Source organism: Lepidochelys kempii, chromosome 3 (genome assembly GCF_965140265.1).
Source record: "Lepidochelys kempii isolate rLepKem1 chromosome 3, rLepKem1.hap2, whole genome shotgun sequence".
Lineage (NCBI taxonomy): Eukaryota > Metazoa > Chordata > Testudines > Cheloniidae > Lepidochelys > Lepidochelys kempii.
The window spans coordinates 7,179,755-7,201,625 of NC_133258.1; the positions used below are offsets into that span (position 1 = coordinate 7,179,755).

A 21,871-nucleotide genomic window follows, 5' to 3' on the forward strand; every position below is an offset into this window, starting at 1 on the left:
AAGAAAGAGGCAAACCCCTTTTACTATGCTAAACAATTCCTCTCTATCTTAGGTATCTACAGCCTTAAGATTCTTGCATGCAGTCATATTGCTACCTTCAGCTCCTCAGTGGTCCAACAGCTAATTATCCATATATACAGCTTTTAATGTTTATTCATAAATCAATCATGACTGAGTCCACCAAAGAAGACCTCACATTTTAAAGTTAATATACACTTTTATCTACCAGATTGGGTGTTTAATAATATTAACTCAGCACTAGGTGGCAGCAAAGTATTTAAATTGGCAAGAGCAGCTCAAATCCTGATTCCTCCATAAATATATTCACTGTACGGTTGAAGAGAAGGGGATAACAGCTGGAAACCTGGTGTAAAGGGGCAGGAGACTGGGAGAGAGGGGCAAAGGATGCCTGGAACTTAGGACAGAGGAAGAGAGAAAAGTATCAGAAGTATCTATGAAGGTAGATGTGGTAAGGCAAGTGTTTCTTGGGGAGCCATCCTAGTACCCAGGGCTGTTCTCATGATTTGGAGAAAGTATTTGTTGTTGGATGGGTGCTAGGATGGCTCCCCAGTATGCCAACCGCTTCATGGGCCACTTTGAAGAATAATTTTCTGGACAAATGCACCACTAAATCAATGATATACTTCAGATACATCAATGATATTTTCATCCTCTGGATAGACAACTTAAACTTCCTCATTGATTTCCCCCACAATGTCAACAACCATCACCCATCCTAAACTCTCCCTGGAACAGTCCCACACTAGCATCAGCTTCCTGGACACCACAATCATCTTCAACAATGGAACCCTACAGACTCAGGCGCCGACTTCTAATGGCGCCAGTGAGTGCTCAACCCCCCCACCCCCAGACCCCAGCCCTGCTGGGACTCCACCCCTGCCCCCTCCCACGTCCATTCCAACCCCTTCCCCAAAGTCCCTGCCCCAACTCTGCCCCCTCCCTGCCCCTATTCGACTCCTTCCCCAAATCCCTGCCCCAGCCCCACCTCTTTCCCGCCTCCTCCCCTGAGCGTGCCACATTCCAGCTCCTCCCCACTCCCTCCCAGAGCTTGCTACAGCTGTTTGGTGGCGGCAAGCGCTGGGAGGTAGGCGGAGGAGCGGGGACGCGGCGCGCTCAGGGGAGGAGCCAGAGGAGGAGGTGAGGTGGGGCGGGAGGGGAGCTTGGCTACCGGTAGGTGCAGAGCACCCACTAATTTTTCCCCATGGGTGCTCCAGCCCCGGAGCACCCATGGAGTCAGCGCCTATGCCTACAGACAGCTACATACAAGAAACCCTTGGATCACCATCCCTAGCTTCATAGATTCAGAAACCACCTCAAACACACACAGAAATCTGTTATCTACATCCAGGCACTCAGATACCACAGAATATGCTCTGAAGAAAGTCCAGGATACAAACCTTAACACACTCAAAACACCTTTACCAAACAAGGACATTGCACCAGAGAAATAGATAGCATCGTGGAACAGGCCACCCAAATACCCTGAGAAAACCTGCTTCAATTCAGAAATAAAACCTCCTCTAACTACACACCCCTAGCTGTCACCTTCCACCCTACACTGGAACCCATATGGGGTATCATCAGACAGCTTCAACATATTCAATGGGGAACTGATCCTGAAAGAAATCTTCCCTAAACCCCCTCTTCTGGCCTTCAGACAACCTCTCCAACCCTGCAACCTCTCCAAGCTCATCATCAGAAGCCAACTTCCCACAGGCCAGGACATATCAACTCAAGGAGGCACCAGATGCCAGAACAACAGATGCAAAACCTACAAACATATCTTCACTGCTATAATGATCAACACCCTCACAATACCACCTTTCAAGATCCAGGAGTCCTACCCATGCCTATCATAATGTGGTGTACCTCATACAATGCACATAGGGTATGTCTACACAGCAACTAGACACATAGGCACCAACTCTGTGGATGCTCCAGGGCTGGAGCACCCATGGAAAAAAATTAGCAGTGCTTAGCATGCACTGGCAGCCAAGCTCCGCCCCTGCCCCCAGTGCCTCCCGCCTGCCGGCGGCCCCACAGATCAACTCCTCCTCTTCCCTCCCAGCGCCTCCTGGGGGTGGAAACAGGGCTGGGGCGGGGGTTTGGGGAAAGGGGTGGAGTGGGCCTGGGGCGAAGCAGGGCTGGGAGGACGCGGGGTGGGGTGAGGGCTTGGAGGAAGGGGTGGAGTGGGGGTGGGCCTGGGTCGGGGGGGGAGGTCAAGCACCCCCCCGGGTAGAGAGGAAGTCGGCGCCGATGATTAGAAACCTGTGGCTGGCCTTTGCAAGCTGACATGGGCTCAGGCTGTGGGGCTCCTTCATTGCTGTATAGCTTTCTGGGCTTGGGCTAGAGCCCAGGTTCTAGGACCCTGCAAGGTGGGAGGGTCCCAGGGCTCAGACTCCAGCCCATGCCTGGAAGTCTACACAGCAATGAAACAGTCCCGCAGCCTGAACCCCTTGAGCCTGTCAGCTGGCCCAGGCCAGCCACAGGTGTCTAGTTGCTGGGCAGACATACCCTAAATGCCCCACTAACGACTATGTGGGGGAAACCAGACCATAACTACGCTCATGAATGAACTCACACAGGAAAATGATAAAAGACAAAAAAAACCTCTCGCCTGTGGGTGAACACTTTTCACAGAGCAATCGTTCTGTTTATATCTGATCTATCAGTCCTCATCCCTAAAGGAAACCTGCACAACACTTTCAAAAGACAAGCCTGGCAGTTTAAATTAATAACTTTGCTAGATACTAAAAATCACAGGTTTCAGAGTAGCAGCCGTGTTAGTCTGTATTCGCAAAAAGAAAAGGAGTACTTGTGGCACCTTAGAGACTAACCAATTTATTTGAGCATAAGCTTTTGTGAGCTACAGCTCACTTCATCGGATGTATGCTCAAATAAATTGGTTAGTCTCTAAGGTGCCACAGGTACTCCTTTTCTTTTTACTAAAAATCATGGTCTTAATAAAGATGCTGGGTTTGTGGCTGAGTACAACATCTGTAACCGTCTAACCCCCCTTTTTGCCCTGTGACTACAGGGGTGTTCATGGGCCACTTCACCTTGAATGGTCCCTTACAGACACATGCTAATGCTAACCTATCTGTTTGATATTGTATTTAGCTGTGACACTCTAGAACATACATAAGAATGGTCCTATTGGGTCACACCAAAGGTCCATCTAGCCCAGTATCCTGTCTTCTGACAGTGGCCAGTGCCAGGTGCTTCAGAAGGAATGAACAGAGCAGGTAATCATCAAGTGATCCATCCCCTGTCGCTCATTCCCAGCTTCTGGCAAACAGAGGCTAGGGACACCATCCCTGTCCATCTTGGCTAATAGCCATTGATGGACCTATCCTCCATGAATTTATCTAGTTCTAGTTTATCTAGTCCATGAATTTATCAGATACTCTACGTATCTGTAAGCACTTTTCCCAGACCTGAAGAAGAGCTCTGTGTAGCTTGAAAGCTTGTCTCTCTCACTAACAGAAGTTGGTCCAATAAAAGATATTATCTCACCCCCTTGTCTCTGTAAACAGAAGCTGGCAGAGTGGACTGGTGGCCACAAGCAGAGGCCACTGATTATATGGCATATATGCTGCAGGAGGAACAGAACTCTGGACCTACCGACTTTGAAGGGCAAGCTCACTCTCCTTTAGCTATCCCTAGCACTGGGGCTTATATCACTGTTTCCCTACACAGACAGTGGTACTCCCACCCCAAAGTTGTGGTGGGCTAAGTAAGTGTGGGCACGGAGCAGAGCTTCCCTGAGGAGCAGCCATGGAATACTGCATGAGCCCCAGATCCACTGTAGTGCTGTCCCCTTCAAACACGCGTCTGTTGTGGGGAAAGCAGCAGGCAGGCATCTGAACGCCACCTGCCTTTTCTCCCTGGTCATGCCTTGGCCACTAGAGTAGCCATCCAGGGAAGCCGCTGACAAGTACATGGTTATAGGCTCACACAGTATCCTGCCCACTCAAGCGTCTCTTTTTCTGTGATATTCAGCTCAGTCATGCAGGGGATACCCCTGGTTGTTCCCATCAAGAGCAACATGTATCCTAGTGAATGGGGGAATGTGGTAGGGGAGCAGGAGGACAAAAAACAAGTAGAGCCACAAATAGAAAGGGAGAGAAATCCACAAAAGAAAAGACAACAAGAAAAAACAAGAGGAGACAGGAGAGCAAGTAGACAGAAAGGAGAGATGGTGGCAGCTGTATATGGAGAAAGAAGGTGCTGCAGAAGGGCAAAAAGGACAGCCTAGTGCGCATACCTAAAGGGCTTTAATTTTCCCCATATCCACACTGGCTTATGCCCCCTTCCTTGGTGCACTTTTTAGACTGCTCTCTTGCCTTAGACCAGGGGTTTTCAATCTAGGAGGCCGGGGGGGATGACCATCTGGCCCTTCCCATATTGCTAAATGGCAAGGACAACCTAGTATGGAAAAGGTTGAGAACCCTGCTGAGACCAAATGCTCCAATTGTTACTGTGACATATTCTTCATAGAGATATTATTATGGTATGAGTATGACATAATTATGATGTATTTTATTCAAGATGGGTCATGTGAGATATCAGTGGAAAGGTTATGATTTACTGAATATGATTATTCTATTTGTATACATGTATCCTTTTTGTATCTGAAGTTAGGAATACTGTCTGTACAGCTATTACAAATGTGTTTACACCTGGGGACCGCCCACTGGACAGAATGCAATAAGTCTAGGGGTATGTCTTCACTAGCAAGCCATGGCAGCGCTTTAACATGGCTGTGTAGTCACGGCACCAACGCAGCACCTTAAAAAACCCACCCCCACGAGGGGAGTAGCTACCAGCGCTGTAAAGTGGCAGTGAACACAAGGCCTAGATTGCTGGCTGGAAGGGCCATTAGGAAGAACAATAGGTTTTAGAAGATGCTAATCTTTCACTGGGAAAGCCTTCCTGGGGATGCTGCAAACAGACTCTGAGTTATAGCTGTAGGGTCATGTGATCAAGTCACCTGATACTGGACACCATGATAATATTAGTATTTTTCCACTGGCCGAGGGTGGGAATCATACTGGAAGACAACAGATTCCCACCATATATAAAGCCTATTTAAGGCAGGGGAGTGACAAAATCAGGTTGGTTCTTCATTGAATCCCCACCCACGATGACTGCTGTTAACACCTAAGAAACAAAGACTGAACGAGAGGAGAAGGACTGAGCCCATGCTGGAAGGTTGTCTAGCTTGTGAATGAAATATTTGAAGTTTTAAGCTGCAGGCAAGTGCAACTGGCCTCCAAGAACCTCTGCAATCTGCCTAAAACAACATTTAGGGTGAGAAATTTCTACTTGTAACCAGTTTCTTTATTATCTTAATCTTAGATTGCGTGTTTGTTTTATTTGCTGGGTAATCTGCTTTGATCTGTTTGCTATTCTTTATAATCACTTAAGATCTATCTTTTGTAGTTAATGAACTTGCTTTTGTTTTGTCTAAAACCAGTGTGTGTATAAATTATAACTGGGGCAGAAAGCTGTGTATATTCCTCTCCACATTGAGGGAGGGGGTGAATTTCATGAGCTTACCCTGTACAGTTCTCTGTGCAGCGCAAGACAGTACAATTTTAGGTTTGCCCTCCAGAGGGGGGTGTGCACTTGAGTATCTGAGCAGTTCCTTAGCTGAAGCCTTCCCATGCAGAGGCTAGTCAGAAAGCCTGTTTGCATGTTACAACAGCTGGGTATGTCCCTACCTGTATGTGAGCTGATGAAATTGTGAGACCAGGAGCGTGTCTGCAGCTTGTCACAGCAGTACAGTTAAAGGGATCCCAGGCTGGTGGGTCAGGCGGGCTCAGTGGGTACCCCAGTTCCAAGTGGCACCCCGAAGGAGTGAGGGGACCCATCACAGTTACCTTCCTCCTGACTCAGCCTTCCTTAAGGGCTGAATTCAGTTTCCTTCTGACAGTGCTTGTCGAGCACCAGGAGTTCCTGGTAGTGTACATGTCATTTCTGTAGCACCAGTTCTAGATAATCTTTAACCCAAAAGATAAAAGTCTCTTCCAGGCATGCTGCAAAAAAAGTTCAAGTTTTGGGGGGAAGTGTTCAGGGAGTGGGTGGGTTGGGGGAGGGGATGCAGCTTATTTTGGAAGCAATCACAGACCATATATTATGGATGGATACTAGCTGCCCATAGGTGCCCTGAATGTCTCCCCTGATCACCATTCCCAAAGCCATCGCAAGGTGCTCTGCAGTAGGCATCTGAGATTGGCATTCTGGGGTCGAGCTTAGGGGTCAGGGTCCATGTTCTGCACGTTTGTGAATGAACCCTTTTGATCTGTCTGTGACCCCCTGGGCATTCACCCCCACACACATAGTGTTTGTATTTCTAGATGGGGGATCTAGGTATGGCAGGATGGGAACTGTTTGATATGTATCTGTCAGCAGAAAAGAGCATCATCTGGCATCCCATGATGTACATTAACTCCTAACACTGGTCAGGAATGCCATTTAAGATAGGATTTTGGTCTATCCTCGGCTCAGTATTGGCCTAACTCTGCTCTCATTGAAGTCAATGGGCATCTTCAACCTCCACTGACTTCAGCAGAAGTTGCATGTACTACACAATTCCCAACAGGGGGACATCTCTTTAGATCAAAAGAGCCGTAATTAGGAAAGTTTCATTGATAGAGTCCAGAGCTAAAATGTAGCACCAAACCCTGCCACTGATCCATGCAGGGAACGCCAGTAGAAATCAATTGGAGTTTTGGGTGAAAGTTGATGGCAGGTTTTAGATAATAAGAGAGTTGGTACATTTAAGAACATAAGGACATAAGAAGGGCCATACTGGGTAGACCAGTGGTCCATCTAGCCTCGTATCCTTACTTCAGACAGTGGCCAATGCCAAGTGCTTCAGAGGGAATGAACAGAACAGGCAATCGAGTCATCCATCCCCTGTTGTCCAGTCCCAGCTTCTGGCAATCAGAAGCGAGGGACACTCAGAGCATTGGGTTGCTCCATGAATGTAACTAGTTCTTTTTTGCACTCCATAATACTTTTGGCTTTCACATCTTCAATGCATTCCACAGGTTGACTGTGTGTTGTGTGAATAAGTGCTTCCTTTTGTTTGTTTTAAGCCTGCTGTCTATTAATTTCATTGGGTGACTCCTGGTTCTTGTGTTATGTGAAAGACTAAATATCACTTCCTTATTCACTTTCTCCACACCACTCATGATTTTATAAACCTCTATCATATCCCCCCCTTAGTCATCTCTTTCCAAGATGAATGGTCTCAGTCTTTTAATCTCTCCTCATACAGAAGCTATTCCATACACTTAATCATTTTTGTTGCCCTTCTCTGTACCTTTTCCAATTCTAATGTATTTTTTTTGAGATGGGGTAACCAGAACTGCATGCAGTATTCAAGGTGTTGGGATGCCATGGGTTTATATACATACATTATGATATTTACTGTCTTATCAATCCCTTTCCTAACGGCTCCTAACATTCTGTTAGCTTTTTTGACTGCTGCTGCATATTGAGCAGATGTTTTCAGAGAACTATCCACAATGACTCCAGATCTCCAGATCTCTTTCCAGAGCATCAAATCAGTTAATTTAGACTCCATCATTTTGTATGTAGAGTTGGGATTATGTTTTCCACTGTGCATTACTTTGCATTTATCAACATGGAATTTCATCCGCCATTTTGTTGCCCAATCACCCAGTTTTGTGAGCACGTATTGCAACACGTTGGCGGTTCTTGAATCTTTTCCCTCCCATGTTTAGCACATCAGGTCTAATATCCCTTGGGGCTGTCTTCCATACAATAACTCAAATGTGAAGAATCCCATAGAGACTTGTGGAACTTCCTGGAAAGCAAACCTCAGGGGAGGCTTGAGCTGGTCCTAGTAATGAAGGACAACGGTCACAAACTTTTTTAACATCTCTGTGACGGGGTGTATAAACCCCTCAGTGGACAGGAGAGGGTTAAGGAGTAACTCTAGGCTAAGGAGGCCTCACCCCTTCACCCCTATGTAGCATGCTTGGGTTGGAGGAAGGTTTTAAAAGGCAGCCACACAGCTCAGTCAGAGGCTGACAGCCAGGGAGAAGGAGGTGCTTTGGGAGCTCCAGGGAAGGACGTGACCCTCACACCAAGCCAGGGAACAGAGAGCCCTGGCCTGGAGACTGGGACCAGGGCTGGAAGCCTGGAAGGTAGTGCTCCCCAGGGATGGACATCAGCTGGCTGGGATGCAGAAAGAGGAAATGACCCAGGGAAGCTGACTTGAGAATGATGCAAGATGCCACCAAGTGAGCAGCCAAATCAACCTCCCTGAGTCAGAACCCGGTGGAGTGGCAAGGCCCAGGTGCCTCTACCCCACCCATGAACCATACCCATCAGGCGGAGTTGCTGCCCAAGGACTCACCCATCAAGAGTGACTGCCACCTTAAGTGCTAACCACTAGATGGGAGACCCTGCCCCCGCTCACAATCCCCTTCAAGGGTTTAAGCCATCGGTCTGTGGGTGGTAGACAGAAGTTCCTAAGGCTTTGACTTCTAGTAAACTGCACACCTTCCTCACTAATCTGAACATGAAATTGGTTCCTGAGTCGGTGATTATTGCTGTGGGGATGCCTATTTGAGCAAATACTTTTGTAAGCGCTGCAGCAACACCTGTCACCTTTGTGGATCGGAGGGGTAGTGCCCTGGCATAGCACACGACATAATCCATGATCACTAAGACTTATTGGTGTCCTGCCATGCTCTTTCCCGGGGGGCTATTAAATCCATTCCTACACTTTCGAATGGAGTTCCCACCACAGGAAGGGGCACTAGAAGGCTCGTCCACCCTTCCTTGGGCTCATCCACTGACATTGGGAGCATATGAAGTGCAATCATCCCACACTTCCTTGTGGACACCAGGCCAATAAAAGCTCATGTCTTTCAAGACTTTTTTCCTGCCCGATGATTCCTCCGTGAGATACCACTTGGGCCAGTTTCAACACCTCCCTTCAGAAGCACCTGGGGACGATGAGGTGCATCCTGACCTCCCCAGTCTGAGGGTCTGTCACTGCTCGGTGTACTTTTTCCCCTTACAATTCAAAGTGTGGCCATAGTTTTGGTTGTAGCGGATCCTTTACTTCATCGTTGACCCGAGTGAGCTGCTTGTAGGTTTGGCTCAGCATCAAATCACTTTGTTTTTCTTCAGTCAAGTCAACTTGGCTCAAAAGCAGGTCGATGTTGGGGGAGGGGGGTATGTGGATCCTTGGCTCAAGGCCTCCTGGGGTGTCAGTAGGAGTAGGACCATTAACAGGGGATGTGGATGTTCCTTCCCACACTCATTATCCTCCCTCAGCCAACCATTCCCTGAGGGTCTCCTGCTATCGAGTCCACAGATTCCCCTCTTTTTCCCTCCAGAGCCTTCCCTTGCCCCTCCTCTATCCATTCTCAAAAGAACTTCCAGTCCTGCCCAATTGTCACAGGGTAGGCTAGGTTGGTGGCCACCCCCACACAGGCCACGTAATCATGGTTCCACATTGGTAACTCTACCTATCTCATAGGGTACGAGGTGCACATCCCCATGGACACATTGTAGAAATATGGTACCCAACGGCCCATCCTCAACCCCTGGCAGGTATTCTCTGACCTCTGTTTGACTACACCGTGAAGCTATTAAGCCTTGCATTCTGACCCCTTTAATCTGCACTGGGACCACTAGTTTTTTCCAGTCCCTTCTTCTGAGTTCTGGGTTCCATCCTCCAGACCTGACCATAGCTGCAGTCCACGTATGGGCAATCCCATCGGAAGTGGCCTGGTTGCCCACACATGACGCCAGCCAGTAAAGGGGCCTTACCTGCTTGTGCTCCCAAATTCAGTGGTGTTTCCATGGAGGAGCCTCTCGCTGGACTGGAACCTCCCTCCTGTCTCATCTCTCTGTGGGGCTCAACCCCCGAGGGCAGTCTCTGCTCACTTGGCCATCCCTCCTTGGATTGGGAAGCCAGATTTCTCTTGTACCTCCTCTCCTCACTCTTCCTCTGGTCATCTGATTTGGCTGTGGTTGGCCCATGTCCCTCCTTGGTGTTTCTTGGATAGGCCCAGCAGACAGCACGTAATTCTTAGTCAGTGTCACTGCTTCTTACAGTGTCTCTGGTTGGTATCGGACCACCCAGTCCCGAATTCCAGGGGGAGAACTTTGTTGACTCTTCTCCAACATGAACCTTTCCACCACCTGTACTCCTGTTATTTCCTAGGGCTGGAACCACCACCAGGAATGTTCCTTTAAAGTCTGGGTTACTGTCCTAGGTCAGGCTCTGGCCAAAAATCTCTCCTGCCGTACCCTCTGCATTGGGTCTCCTCTGAGATGACAAAAGCATCTAAGATGGCTGCCTTGAGTGGGGAATAGTCCTGCGCAGCCATCGCATCAAGGCTTCAGTATCGGCCTGGGCCACCCCTTTCAGGTATGAGGCAATCAGGACCACTCAGCTCTCCACCAGCCAATAGGCTGCCATGGCGACCCTCTTGAACATTACTAGGAATGCTTTGGGCTTATCGTCTGGTTCCATTGTTGTCAGTTTCAGAGGGAGGATTGGAGTTAGGCTGTTGTTCGCCACTCCCACTGGTGGGTTAGAAGCCATGTTGTGTTGCCAACTCCCTAATGAGCTGCTGCTGCTGTTGTTGCTACATAGCCTGCTGCTATTGTTACATTGCCGGGTGTTCCAATACTGGGTCGGTAGTTGTTGTTGATGTTGATTCTCCACAACACATTATAGCAATTTGTCAAGATCCATCCCTACAACCCACTTCAGTTTTTGTTTTAATGTCTCAGGCTCCCTTCAGGCCCAAGGACATATGCCTGCATTCTCCGCCAATTTTGGTCAGACAGTGGCTTTACAGTTTTCTTCAGTCTGCCTGCCCTGGAGGGGGCCCTGATGGGTGCATAGAGAAGGCCTCAGTCTCTGTGTGTCCCCCGTTCCCTCACTTGGGGTTTTGTAATGATGACGGGGAGCAGGAGAGGAGGACCCAGGCTCTCCCACTGCACCAGGTCCCAACCCCCAAGGTGCTACAGGGGTGTTACAGTGTCTGGACTACTTGTTGGTCCACCCCAAGTTATGTGCCCCCTGTCCAGATCACTTCCTATTGGGCTGTGGCTCCTTTGTTTGGGCATGGTCCCAGTCAGTAGTATCTGCTTTGTCTGGAAGGGGTCAACATCCCGTTCTTCGGGATCTCTTGTGGATTCTCGGCTCCAAAGAGGGGTGGGAAAATATGGACCACTGCTCCTGGAGTGAGAGCAGGCTGCAGTCACTCTTCCCACAGCTCCAGGTGTCAACCTCACTTCCTGGCTCTGCCTGTTAGTCCTCCCCTCCTCTCACTGAGCTACCGGTGCCCTTTTAAAACCATCTCTCCACCTGGAGCATACCCTTTACCTGTTGAGGGGCCTTCCTGTCCCAGTCCTGCTCCATGCCGTGCTCTAGTTTAGTGTGGGGGCTGTAAACCCCATAATGTGGCCCTTCTTCTATTACTGGTGGAATTCAGCAATAAATCCACTGATTCATTGGCCATAAGGGTTTATAAGTAAGGCTACGATTTAGTCATGGAGGTCTGTGACTTCCAGTGACCTGCATGACTTCACCCTGTGGTGGTCGGGAGCTGCAGGGGCTCCCACTACCCGTGGGGGCAGGGAGCTACAGGATACCCCCGCTGCCTCTGGCAGCCCCCAGAGCTCCACACCACCGCATGCAGCGGGGTACCCTGCAGCTCCTGGGGGAACCCCCAAGATCCCAGCCCATCACGAGCGGTGGGGAACCCCCTGAGCTCCCAGCCACTAAGAGCGGCAGTGGTGGGGAAACCCAAAGCTCCCGGCCACCGCAGGCTCCTGGAGCTGCAGGTGGCAGGGGTACCCTGCAGCTCCCAGCCCCAGCGTGCAGCAGGGGCACCCCACAGCTCCCAGCCACCGCAGGCAGTGGGGGAACCCGCAATCTCCCAGCTGCCATTGCCCCTGGAGCTGCAGGCAGTGGAGATACCCCGCAGCCCCCAGCTGCTGCATGTGGGTCCCAGCCCCTGTGCTGTTGCCCCCCTTCAGGTGGTGTGGGGACCTGCAGATCCCCATTTTGTCACAGGTATTTTTAGTAAAAGTCACAGACAGGTCATGTCTTCTGTGAATTTTTCTTTTTTGCCCATGACCTGTCCGTGAGTTTTACTAAAAATATCCTTGACAAAATCTTAGCCTTATTTATAAGGTACTTTAGCTGTGTTTGGGTAAAGATTGCAATTATAATTGCCTGGGATCTGGAAATATCAAACAATGACGTATATCGACAAAGAAGGACACAGGTTTGTCTATAGGAAAAGCACAGCCTTGTTATTAGTTGCTGGAGCATTCAGCTCAGTCTGAGTCTGGTCAGGCTTCCAAAAACAGCATCTTCATACTGAGCATGCTCAGTGGCTTAAGAACTATATTAACATAGTCAGCCCCCTCCCAATGTTACATCATTGTATTTGCTTAGCCCCTGTCATTTAGTAATATACAGCTATTCTTGGAGGTCCTGCCACAAAGAACCTACTGCCTAATTCAGACAAACCACTCAGACAATTCAGACAGAAGCAACTTGCTAAAGAGGCAAAATTAATGGTAAGAATTTTTTTAAGTGCATCAGAAGCAAGAAGACTGCCAAGCAGGCAGCGGGGCTACTAGATGATAATGGCGTTCTCGGCGCATTCAAGGAAGACAAGGCCATTGCAGAGAAGCTAAATGAATTCTTTGCATCTGTCTTCAATGCAGAGCATGTGGGGAAGATACCTATATCAGAGCTATTTCTTTTGGGTGATAAACATGAAGTGCTGTCCCACACTGATGGGTCAATAGAAGAGGTTTTAGAACAAATTGATAAATTAAACAGTAATAAGTCACCAGGCTCAGATGGTATTCACTAAAGAGTTCTGAAGGGACTCAAACATGAAATTGCAGAACTATTAACTGGGGTATGTAACCTATCACATAAATCAGCCTCTGTAGCAGATGACTGGAAGGTAGCTAATGTAATGCCGATTTTCAAAAACCAGCTCCACAGGCAATCCTGGCAATTACAGGCCCGTAAGCCTAACTTCAGTACCAGGCAAATTGATTGAAACTATTGTAAAAAACAGAATATCAGACACATTGATGAGCACAATTTGTTAAGGAAGAGTCAACCTGGCTTTTGTGAAGTCGTGTCTCACCAATCTGTTAGAATACTTCGAGGGTGTCAACAAGCATGTGGATAAGGGTGATCCAGTCAATATAGTACACTTGGACTTTCAGAAAGCCTTTGATAAGATCCCTCAACAAAAATTCTGAAGGAAACTAAGTCGTCATGGGATACCAGGGAAGGTCTTGTCATGAATTAGTGTGTGGTTAAAAGACAGGAAAAAGGGTGAGAATAAGTGGTCAGTTTTTACACTGCAGAGAGGTAAACAGTAGAGTCCTCCAATAATCTAAACTTGGACCTGGGATGTTCAACATATTCATTAATGATCTGGAAAAGGGAGTAGATAGTGAAGTGGCAAAGTTTGCAGATGATATAAAATTATTCAAGAGAGTTAAGTCCAAAGCTGACTGTGAAGAGTTACAAAGGGATCTCACAATACTGGGTGACTGGACAACAAAATGGCAGATGAAATTCAACATTGATATGTGGAAAGTAATGAACATTGGAAAAAATAATCCCAACTCTACATACAAAATGATGGGGTCTAAATTAGCTGTTACCACTCAAGAAAGAGATCTTGGAGTCATTGTGGATAGTTCTCTGAAAACTTCAGCTCAATGTGCAGCAGTGGTCAAAAAGCCTAACAATGTTATGAACTGTTAGGAAAGGGATAGAAAATAAGACAAAAATATCATAATGCCACTATATAAATCCATGGGACACCCACACCTTGAATACTATGCCCAGTTCTGGTTGCCCCACCTCAAAAAAGAACTCGGAAAAGTTCAGAGAAGGGCAAAAAAGATGATCAAGTATATGGAACGACTTCCATAGGAGGACACACTAAAGATTACGGCCATTCAGTTTAGAAAAGTGACTATTAAGGGGGAATATGATAGAGGTGTATAAAATGAATGGTATGGGGGAAAAGTAGTTATCCTTTCCCACAAATCAAAAAACAGGGGTCACTCAATGAAACTACTAGCCAGCAGGTTTAATACAAAGAGGAAGAAGTACTTTTTCATGCCTCACACAATAAACCTGTGGAACCCATTGCTATGGGATATTTCAATGTCCAAAAGTATAACTGGATTCAAAAAAGAATTTAGATAAGTTCATGGAGGATAGGTCCATCAATGGCTATTAGAAAAGATGGTCAGGGATGTAACCTCATGCTCGGGGTGTCCCTAAACCGCTTACTGCCAGAATCCAGGAGGGGAAGACAGGAGTGGATCTCTCCAAAATTGCCCCTGTTTTGTACACTCCCGCTGCAGCTCTGCACTGGCTATTGTCAGAGACAGGACACTGAGCTAGATGGACCATTGGTCTGACGCTGTATGGCCATTCTTATGTTCATAAAATATCAGGGTTGGAAGGGACCTCAGGAGGTCATCTAGTCCAACCTCCTGCTCAAAGCAGGACCAATCCCCAACTAAATCATTCCAGCCAAGGCTTTGTCAAGCCTGACCTTAAAAATCTCTAAGAAAGGAGATTCCACCACCTCCCGAGGTAACCCATTCCAGTGCTTCACCACCTTCTAGTGAAAAAGTTTTTCCTAACATCCAACCTAAACCTCTCAAACTGCAACTTGAGACCATTACTCCTCGTTCTGTCATCTGGTACCACTGAGAACAGTCTAGATCCATCCTCTTTGGAATTCCCTTTCAGGTAGTTGAAAGCAGCTATCAAATCCCCCCCTCATTCTTCTCTTCCGCAGACTAAACAATCCCAGTTCCCTCAGCCTCTCCTCATAAGTCATGTGCTCCAGCCCCCTAATAATTTTTGTTGCCCTCCGCTGGACTCTTTCCAATTTTTCCACATCCTTCTTGTAGTGTGGGGCCCAAAACTGGACACAGTACTCCAGATGAGGCCTCACAAATGTCGAATAGAGGGGAATGATCACGTCCTTCGATCTGCTGGCAATGCCCCTACTTATACATCCCAAAATGCCATTAGCCTTCTTGGCAACAAGAGCACACTGTTGACTCATATCCATCTTCTTGTTCACTGTAACCCCTAGGTCCTTTTCTGCAGAACTGCTGCCTAGCCATTCGGTCCCTAGTCTGTAGCAGTGCATGGGATTCTTCCTTCCTAAGTGCAGGACTCCGCACTTGTCCTTGTTGAACCTCATCAGATTTCTTTTGGCCCAATCCTCTAATTTGTCTAGGTCCCTCTGTATCCTATCCCTACCCTCCAGTGTATCTACCACTCCTCCCAGTTTAGTGTCATCTGCAAACTTGCTGAGGCTGCAATCCACACCATCCTCCAGATCATTAATGAAGATATTGAACAAAACCGGCCCCAGGACCGACCCTTGGGGCATTCTGCTTGATACCGGCTGCCAACTAGACATGGAGCCATTGATCACTACCCGTTGAGCCCGATGATCTAGCCAGCCTTCTATCCACCTTATAGTCCATTCATCCAGCCCATACTTCTTTAACTTGCTGGAAAGAATACTGTGGGAGACTGTATCAAAAGCTTTGCTAAAAGTCAAGGAATAACATGTCTACTGCTTTTCCCTCATCCACAGAGCCAGTTATCTCGTCACAGAAGGCAATTAGGTTAGTCAGGCATGACTTGCCCTTATGAATCCATGCTGACTGTTTCTGATCACTTTCCTCTCCTTTAACTGCTTCAGAATTGATTCCTTGAGGAGCTGCTCCATGATTTTTCCAGGGACTGAGGTGAGGCTGACTGGCCTGTAGTTCCCCAGATCCTCCTTCTTCCCTTTTTTAAAGATGGGCATTAGATGTTCTTAATAAACACAGGACAACAAATTAGGCCAGAGAAAGTGTAGGAACCTCAATAAGGCAATCAATATAGGAAGACTTCCTGGGGAAAAGGTTTATAGAGAGGGATTTGAGGAAGAAGCGAGTGGGCCTTAGGTAGACAAGTAGGATACTTCCAAGTATAGGAAGCAGCCTGAAAGAAGGTACAGAGTCAAGAGTGGGAAAAGGAGATGAGCTGGGTTATTACTAATTAACTGATCTGGAGTTAGAAATATACATGGCACATTACAAAACACAGCTAGAGACAAAGAACCAGATCATGGGAATTACCATGCTGGACCAGACAAGTGGTCCCTCTAGTCTGGTATCCTGGCTCAGACAGTGTCCAGTGTCAGATGTTTCATAGGAAGGTACAATAAATCTTGCTGTGGACAATTACAGAATAACCTTGCTCACAAAGGAAGCTTATTCTAAACCCTCATCACTTAGTAGCTGGCATCTGCATCTTCATGAAGCATGAGACTTTACTTTCTTTCTATCTAAAGTTACTGTGTCTAATCCTGTTTTGAATCCTACTAAGATCTTGTCCTCAATGATATATTGTGGCAAAGACTTCCACAGGTTAATTACATGTTATGTAAACAAATTCCCTGTTATCAGTCTTAAATTTGCTGCCTTTCAGTTTTGCTGACTTCTCTCTTGTTCTTGTATCATGAACAAGGTAAGCACGGGTGCCTGATTCACCTTCTCTGTGCCAATCATATTGGTATCAGCACCACATGGAAAATCTCATGCAACTCTTTTAGCCAAAGTTTGGGGCCTGATTCTGCTCTCACACTGGTGTAAATCAGGAGTCACACCATTGAAGTCATGGAGTTAAACCTTGGAGAGGATCTGTGCAGAGTTAACCTGAGCTCTTACCTGGCTTTTAGCCCTAACCCACCTTCCCATCCATGCACAAACCTCTCCCCTGAGTTCAGGGGAGTTTCAACCCAGGCTAGCAGGCACAGCTGGGGGATAAGTAAGATCCTGGGCTCCACATTTACTCAGGCTGTAACCACTCACTTTGCAGTGAGGACACAGTCTAAGGGCTTTTCTACATTACCCACTGGATCAAGGGGCAGCAATTGATCAAGTGGGGGTCGATTTATCGCATCTAGTTTAGATGCGATAAATCGACCGCCGAATGCTCTCCCGTCGACTCCGGTACTCCACCGGAGAGAGAGGTGCAGGTGGAGTCAACAGAGGAGTGTCAGCTGTCGACTTACCACAGTGAAGACACCGCAGTAAGTAGATCTAAGTATGTTGATTTCAGCTATGTTATTCATGTAGCTGAAGTTGCGTAACTTTGATTGACCCCCTCCCCTAGTGTAGACCAGGCCTAAATCCTCCAGTGCTGGTAATCCTGCAGTGCCCTCCCACAATCCCCCCTGTGCCCAGAAAGACAGACAAATTCTCCCACAATTCACTGGGAAAGAATCAGCGTAGCTCAGCATACTGCAACACACAGGACCATGGGATATGCCCCCAAAGTCCTAATGACAAACACATGGGAGTTCAGCACCAGTGAGGACACAGTAAGACAGTAACGCTTTGCCGTGTGGTGGCTTGCACGTTGGTTAGACTAACCCGGGTGCCAATTGCCCAAGTTAACTCTGCAGTGAAGACATACACTGAGTGAAAGCAGAATGAGGCATCAGCATCCAAAGCAGCAGAGACAAGAAAACATATTGAAAAAAGGCAAGATAGCAAACAAGATACTGATTCAAATTCTGATCTCACCCTAGTATTACATGACTTATTTGTATTATGGTAGCACCTGGAGATCCCAACCTCAGTGAGGGCCCACTCTGCTATGTGCTGTATGTATACGTAGTAAAATGTAGTCCCTGCCCCAAAAACCCTTCAGTATAAACTGGCTGCAATGCAGTTAGCCCAGAGCTATACTAGTAAATCTCCCTCAGGGTCTCCATGCCTGGTTCTCCACATTGTATAGTGAGTTCAATGGGGTGCAGGGGAAGTCTCTTATTGTGACAAGTGACATAAAAAAATGGAGCTGGATCCTTGAGACTTTGAGCATGATTCAGTAACATCCATTCTTCACTGTAACTCAGGGGACGTGATCGGCATCTTCTGAAAGCTGGGCAGATGAGCCGGTTTGATGGGGATGAATTGCACTGAACCTTCACTCCCTTACTCTGCATCAGATCCATGGTCCGATTGAGGAATTTGCCAGGGCTGAGCTTCAAACAGTGGGGATGCTAGAATGGATAAAGAGAAAATCCTGAAACTAGCAGCTGCTATAGATTGTTTTAGTCACTGAATGGATGTGTAGATTATTTCTAAATTGCAAAATCAGTACCTCATTTTGTAGAATTTGGTCCTGTTACAAATATCCCTAATTCTACTGCCTGCGTTTCCAGCGTCATGGGAATATGGCAAACTACTCTCATCTGGAAAACTGACTCTAATGTTGGTCAGCTCACCTTAAGAAAGGCACAGAGGGGATTGCGGAGATCCAGAAGAGGTCCCTGAAGATGTGAACGGTAAAGAAGACCTTGGCTGTTTCTCTTTTACAAGGGGTTATGTAGTTTTGCCCAGCAATCAACCTAAATTACACTTAATACAGCTTATTATTTCTGGAGAAATCCTTATAGTTTAGTGAGGATAATTCATCCATCTCCTTTACAAGATGCCTGTAGGTTTTTGGAGACAGTAGTTCCTCTCCTCCCCCTTTCCTCTCAGCTTATTTTCTAAGAGTCTTCTCTGTGTGAATCAACTCTGCTTTCACTCGCATTTTCCTGTGTCCTTTTTTGAACTGTAGTGCTCAAGACTGAGTGCAGTATTGCCCCAGGAGCCAGAATGGTGTCAAACGGAGCAGAATAATTACCGCACTTGATGGACGTGTGATATGCTAATTAATTAATACAGTCGAAGGCCCTGATCCTGCAATGAGCTTCTCATGTATGGGCTGCAGACCAATGCAGAGCCTCACTGGGGCTCTGTCCATGTGACCTCACCGCTGGATAGGGCCCTATTTTATATATAGGCACTGTATTGTTGATTTATATGCTGTGTATACCTACCTCTATAACCCTCTGACTGCCCCTCCTCCAGTTCATATAGATGCATTTGCATATTCCTTCCTACGTGCCCCACTTCTCATTTGTCTCAATTCCACCCCCTTCTCCAGTGTATCAAGATTGGATTGCATTTAAATCCTACCCCTCACAAAGCAAGGGAGTTATGATCACACCAAGTTCTAGATCATCGCCCTTGGCTCCTAGTCACAAAAGAAGGCTCTGAATGGTATGGAGCTCAGAAGGGATCCCCACAGGACTCCACTCCATACCCTCCTCCCATAGGGAATCATTAATAAATGCCGTCAACCCACTTCCACTTACTGCACCTGCAGTTTCTCTTTGAAAATGCTACATGGCGCTATATCAGATGCCTTCTGCTGTGCCCAGTCTGGTTTATATCCACTGAACTGGTTACTCTCTTAAAAAACGTAAGGGTCAAATCCTGCAATCGTTAATCAATTAACCCCCCTACTGGGATCAATGGGATTTTTGCCTGATTACGTTCCGAGGACCCGATGCTGCCAGGTGCTGAGCGACTCCTGGAAGGTGCTCACTGGAAGCTGAGGTTACGCTGCATGATGCTCAGCATGTCACAAGGGAAGGCCCTGTGTAAGGACTGCATGAGCTAGCCCTCGGCTGGCATGGCAAAAATTGCTGTTGATGATGTCATTCGACTGTTTTATCAGCGGTTCTAAACCTCTCCCCAGGACTGGTGGTAAAAGTAGCATTTTCTTCTCTAATTCCTTGAGGGGACCCTTCTTCCAACCAGGCATTATCAATCCCCAGCCCAAGGCATCCATCCAGGGCCTCGTCCAAAGCACATCAGAATCAATGGGCTCCGCACCAGGCCCCTAGACACCTATGTAACAAGGTGTTAAAACATCTGTAGTCACATTGGAGACAAACTCCCTGCTCTACAGGTGAACACCCGGGAGTTCAAGTCACACAAAGCTCTTGCCAGCATTTAGGCCAAGCCTACACTACAAAGTTTTGCTGGCATACTACATCGACTAGGAGTGTGAAAAAAACACACCCTGACGGACATGGGGATGCTGGGATGGACACAAACACACAAGCAGGCATGTACCCCAACCCTCATTTTGGCAAAAGACTCCATTTGCCGGTATAGTTTATGTTGTTCTTGGAGGTGCTTTAACAACACCAGCAAAAGAACTCCTTTGACTCATATTTGCTGCATCTACATTAAGGAGCTCTGCTGGGATAGCTGTACCGATATGGCTGTCCCATCAAAGCTTTTGTAACGTAGACTGGCCCTTAGGTACTGTGACGGTCATGAGAGACAGATGCCATAGGAAACTGCTACGTGTGAGTCTTTGTGTCACATTTTAGGGCTGGTAAATTACAGTCAGTTTGGTTCACACCATCTAAAATGACTGGTGCTTCCGTGGCATGAGGGAACATAATGACAGTGGCTCCCCAACTCCAAGTTTAAAGAGCTGTCGTCTCTACGACAGCTTAAGAACGAAATAGAACAGCTTACTAACTTGGAGAACTTCTGCTCATCCTTGCAAAGGCCTTCTTCCCTCTTTCACTCAGCTTTGGTACTGGAGCTCGAACGGGGGCTGGTCGTATCCCAGCATTCCACTGGGCACTTTGAGCTAGGATCTTAGCTGTTGCTTTGGTAACAGGGTACCCTGTTGATTGGTGAGTAGCCCAATGTGGGCGAACTGGTCCTTTTGGGCTAGAGCCAAGATCTGCAGATAGGGACAGCTGGGAAGAGAAAAAAAGAAAGATCATGTTCTCCTAGCAGCCACAAAGGGGATAAAAATGTCTGAGCCCTTAGAAAACTATCTAATATCCTTGGTTTTTAAATGACATACAATTATAGTTTTGTTCTGCAGCAGTGACCTGCGCTCTGTTATTACAATTCCACAGATCTGTGTAGTAAGCTACATAAATAAGAACACTTCATATATTTATGGGGCTAGTTGTGGAGTGGAAAAAATTCCAGCCTTTCATGAATGACAAAAGAACCCAATTAGAAACAGTCACTAAAGGGGGCTTGCCCACATTGAGTCTCCACAACAGCTCACACATTAAGGGCCAAATTCTGTCCTCAGACACATGTGCACGGCTCCTATTGAAATCAGTGGGCAAACATCCAAGGGCAGAACTGGGGCTGTAGTGAGACAGACTGATCTCCTTTATGGAATTAATGTATTCATTTAAATTATGAAGGATTCCAGCTGTTAGCTGTTTATAGTTTAACCTATGCAGCGAGCAGCAGTTTTCATTATACTTTGCACTTCTACAGCCCCTTTCAGCTCAGAATCACAAAGCACTTTACAGACTAATTCAAGCTCACAGTACCCTGTGCAATACACAAGGTAAAGACTGATCTTTTCCACCAACAATGAAGTGCGACCATCTCTTGGGTGCCCTAACAAAGCACAGCAATTTGGCACCATAGTTTAGGACAGGAAGTGAAGAGAACAGGGTGGAACTGAATCTGCCGGGTGAGATTTAATAATAAACACTCAGAATCACCAGCATGGAATTTACCTCCACTAGAATTTGGCCAAGATTCCAGGGCTAGTGCTCCTAGTCTTATCAAAAGAACCGTGGGAGCTTTAACCACCACAAGTGGCCAGGTCTTTTGGTTTATGTCTCATCCAGAAGAAGGCAGCTGTAGTCCCCTTGCAGGAGATGGATGCATTCAGTCAGACCTGGCTCAGAGGGAACTGCACCAGTTACTGAGTCCCCAACACCACTTCCTGCAGTATTCTCAGGAGGTCTCCTTTCCAAGTGCTGAGCAGGCTCAACCTTGCTTCATTTGTGAGGTCTGAGGCACCATAGTGCAAAGGTAGGTCAGGCATAGAATTTATACAAAATGGTCAATTTTTATCTTTTCATTTTACTAG

General features: G+C 47.0%; 1 protein-coding gene across 7 annotated transcripts in view; it reads right to left on the bottom strand.

The window, feature by feature from the left end:
• The window catches only part of FBXO16 (F-box protein 16), a 78,064-nt gene that overhangs the window by 2,824 nt on the left and 53,369 nt on the right, over window positions 1-21,871 (bottom strand). For 5 of the 7 annotated variants that reach the window (XR_012157876.1, XM_073335619.1, XM_073335620.1 and 2 more), the window contains one exon: window positions 20,495-20,720. Coding sequence is in view for 5 of the 7 variants with exons in the window: in XM_073335619.1 (XP_073191720.1) it covers window positions 20,495-20,720 (226 nt within the window). In the remaining 2 variants the exon portion in view is untranslated. Of the gene's footprint in view, window positions 1-9,843; window positions 18,168-20,494; window positions 20,721-21,871 lie in introns of all 7 variants that reach the window. The other 2 variants (XR_012157877.1, XM_073335622.1) reach the window with 2 other exon arrangements.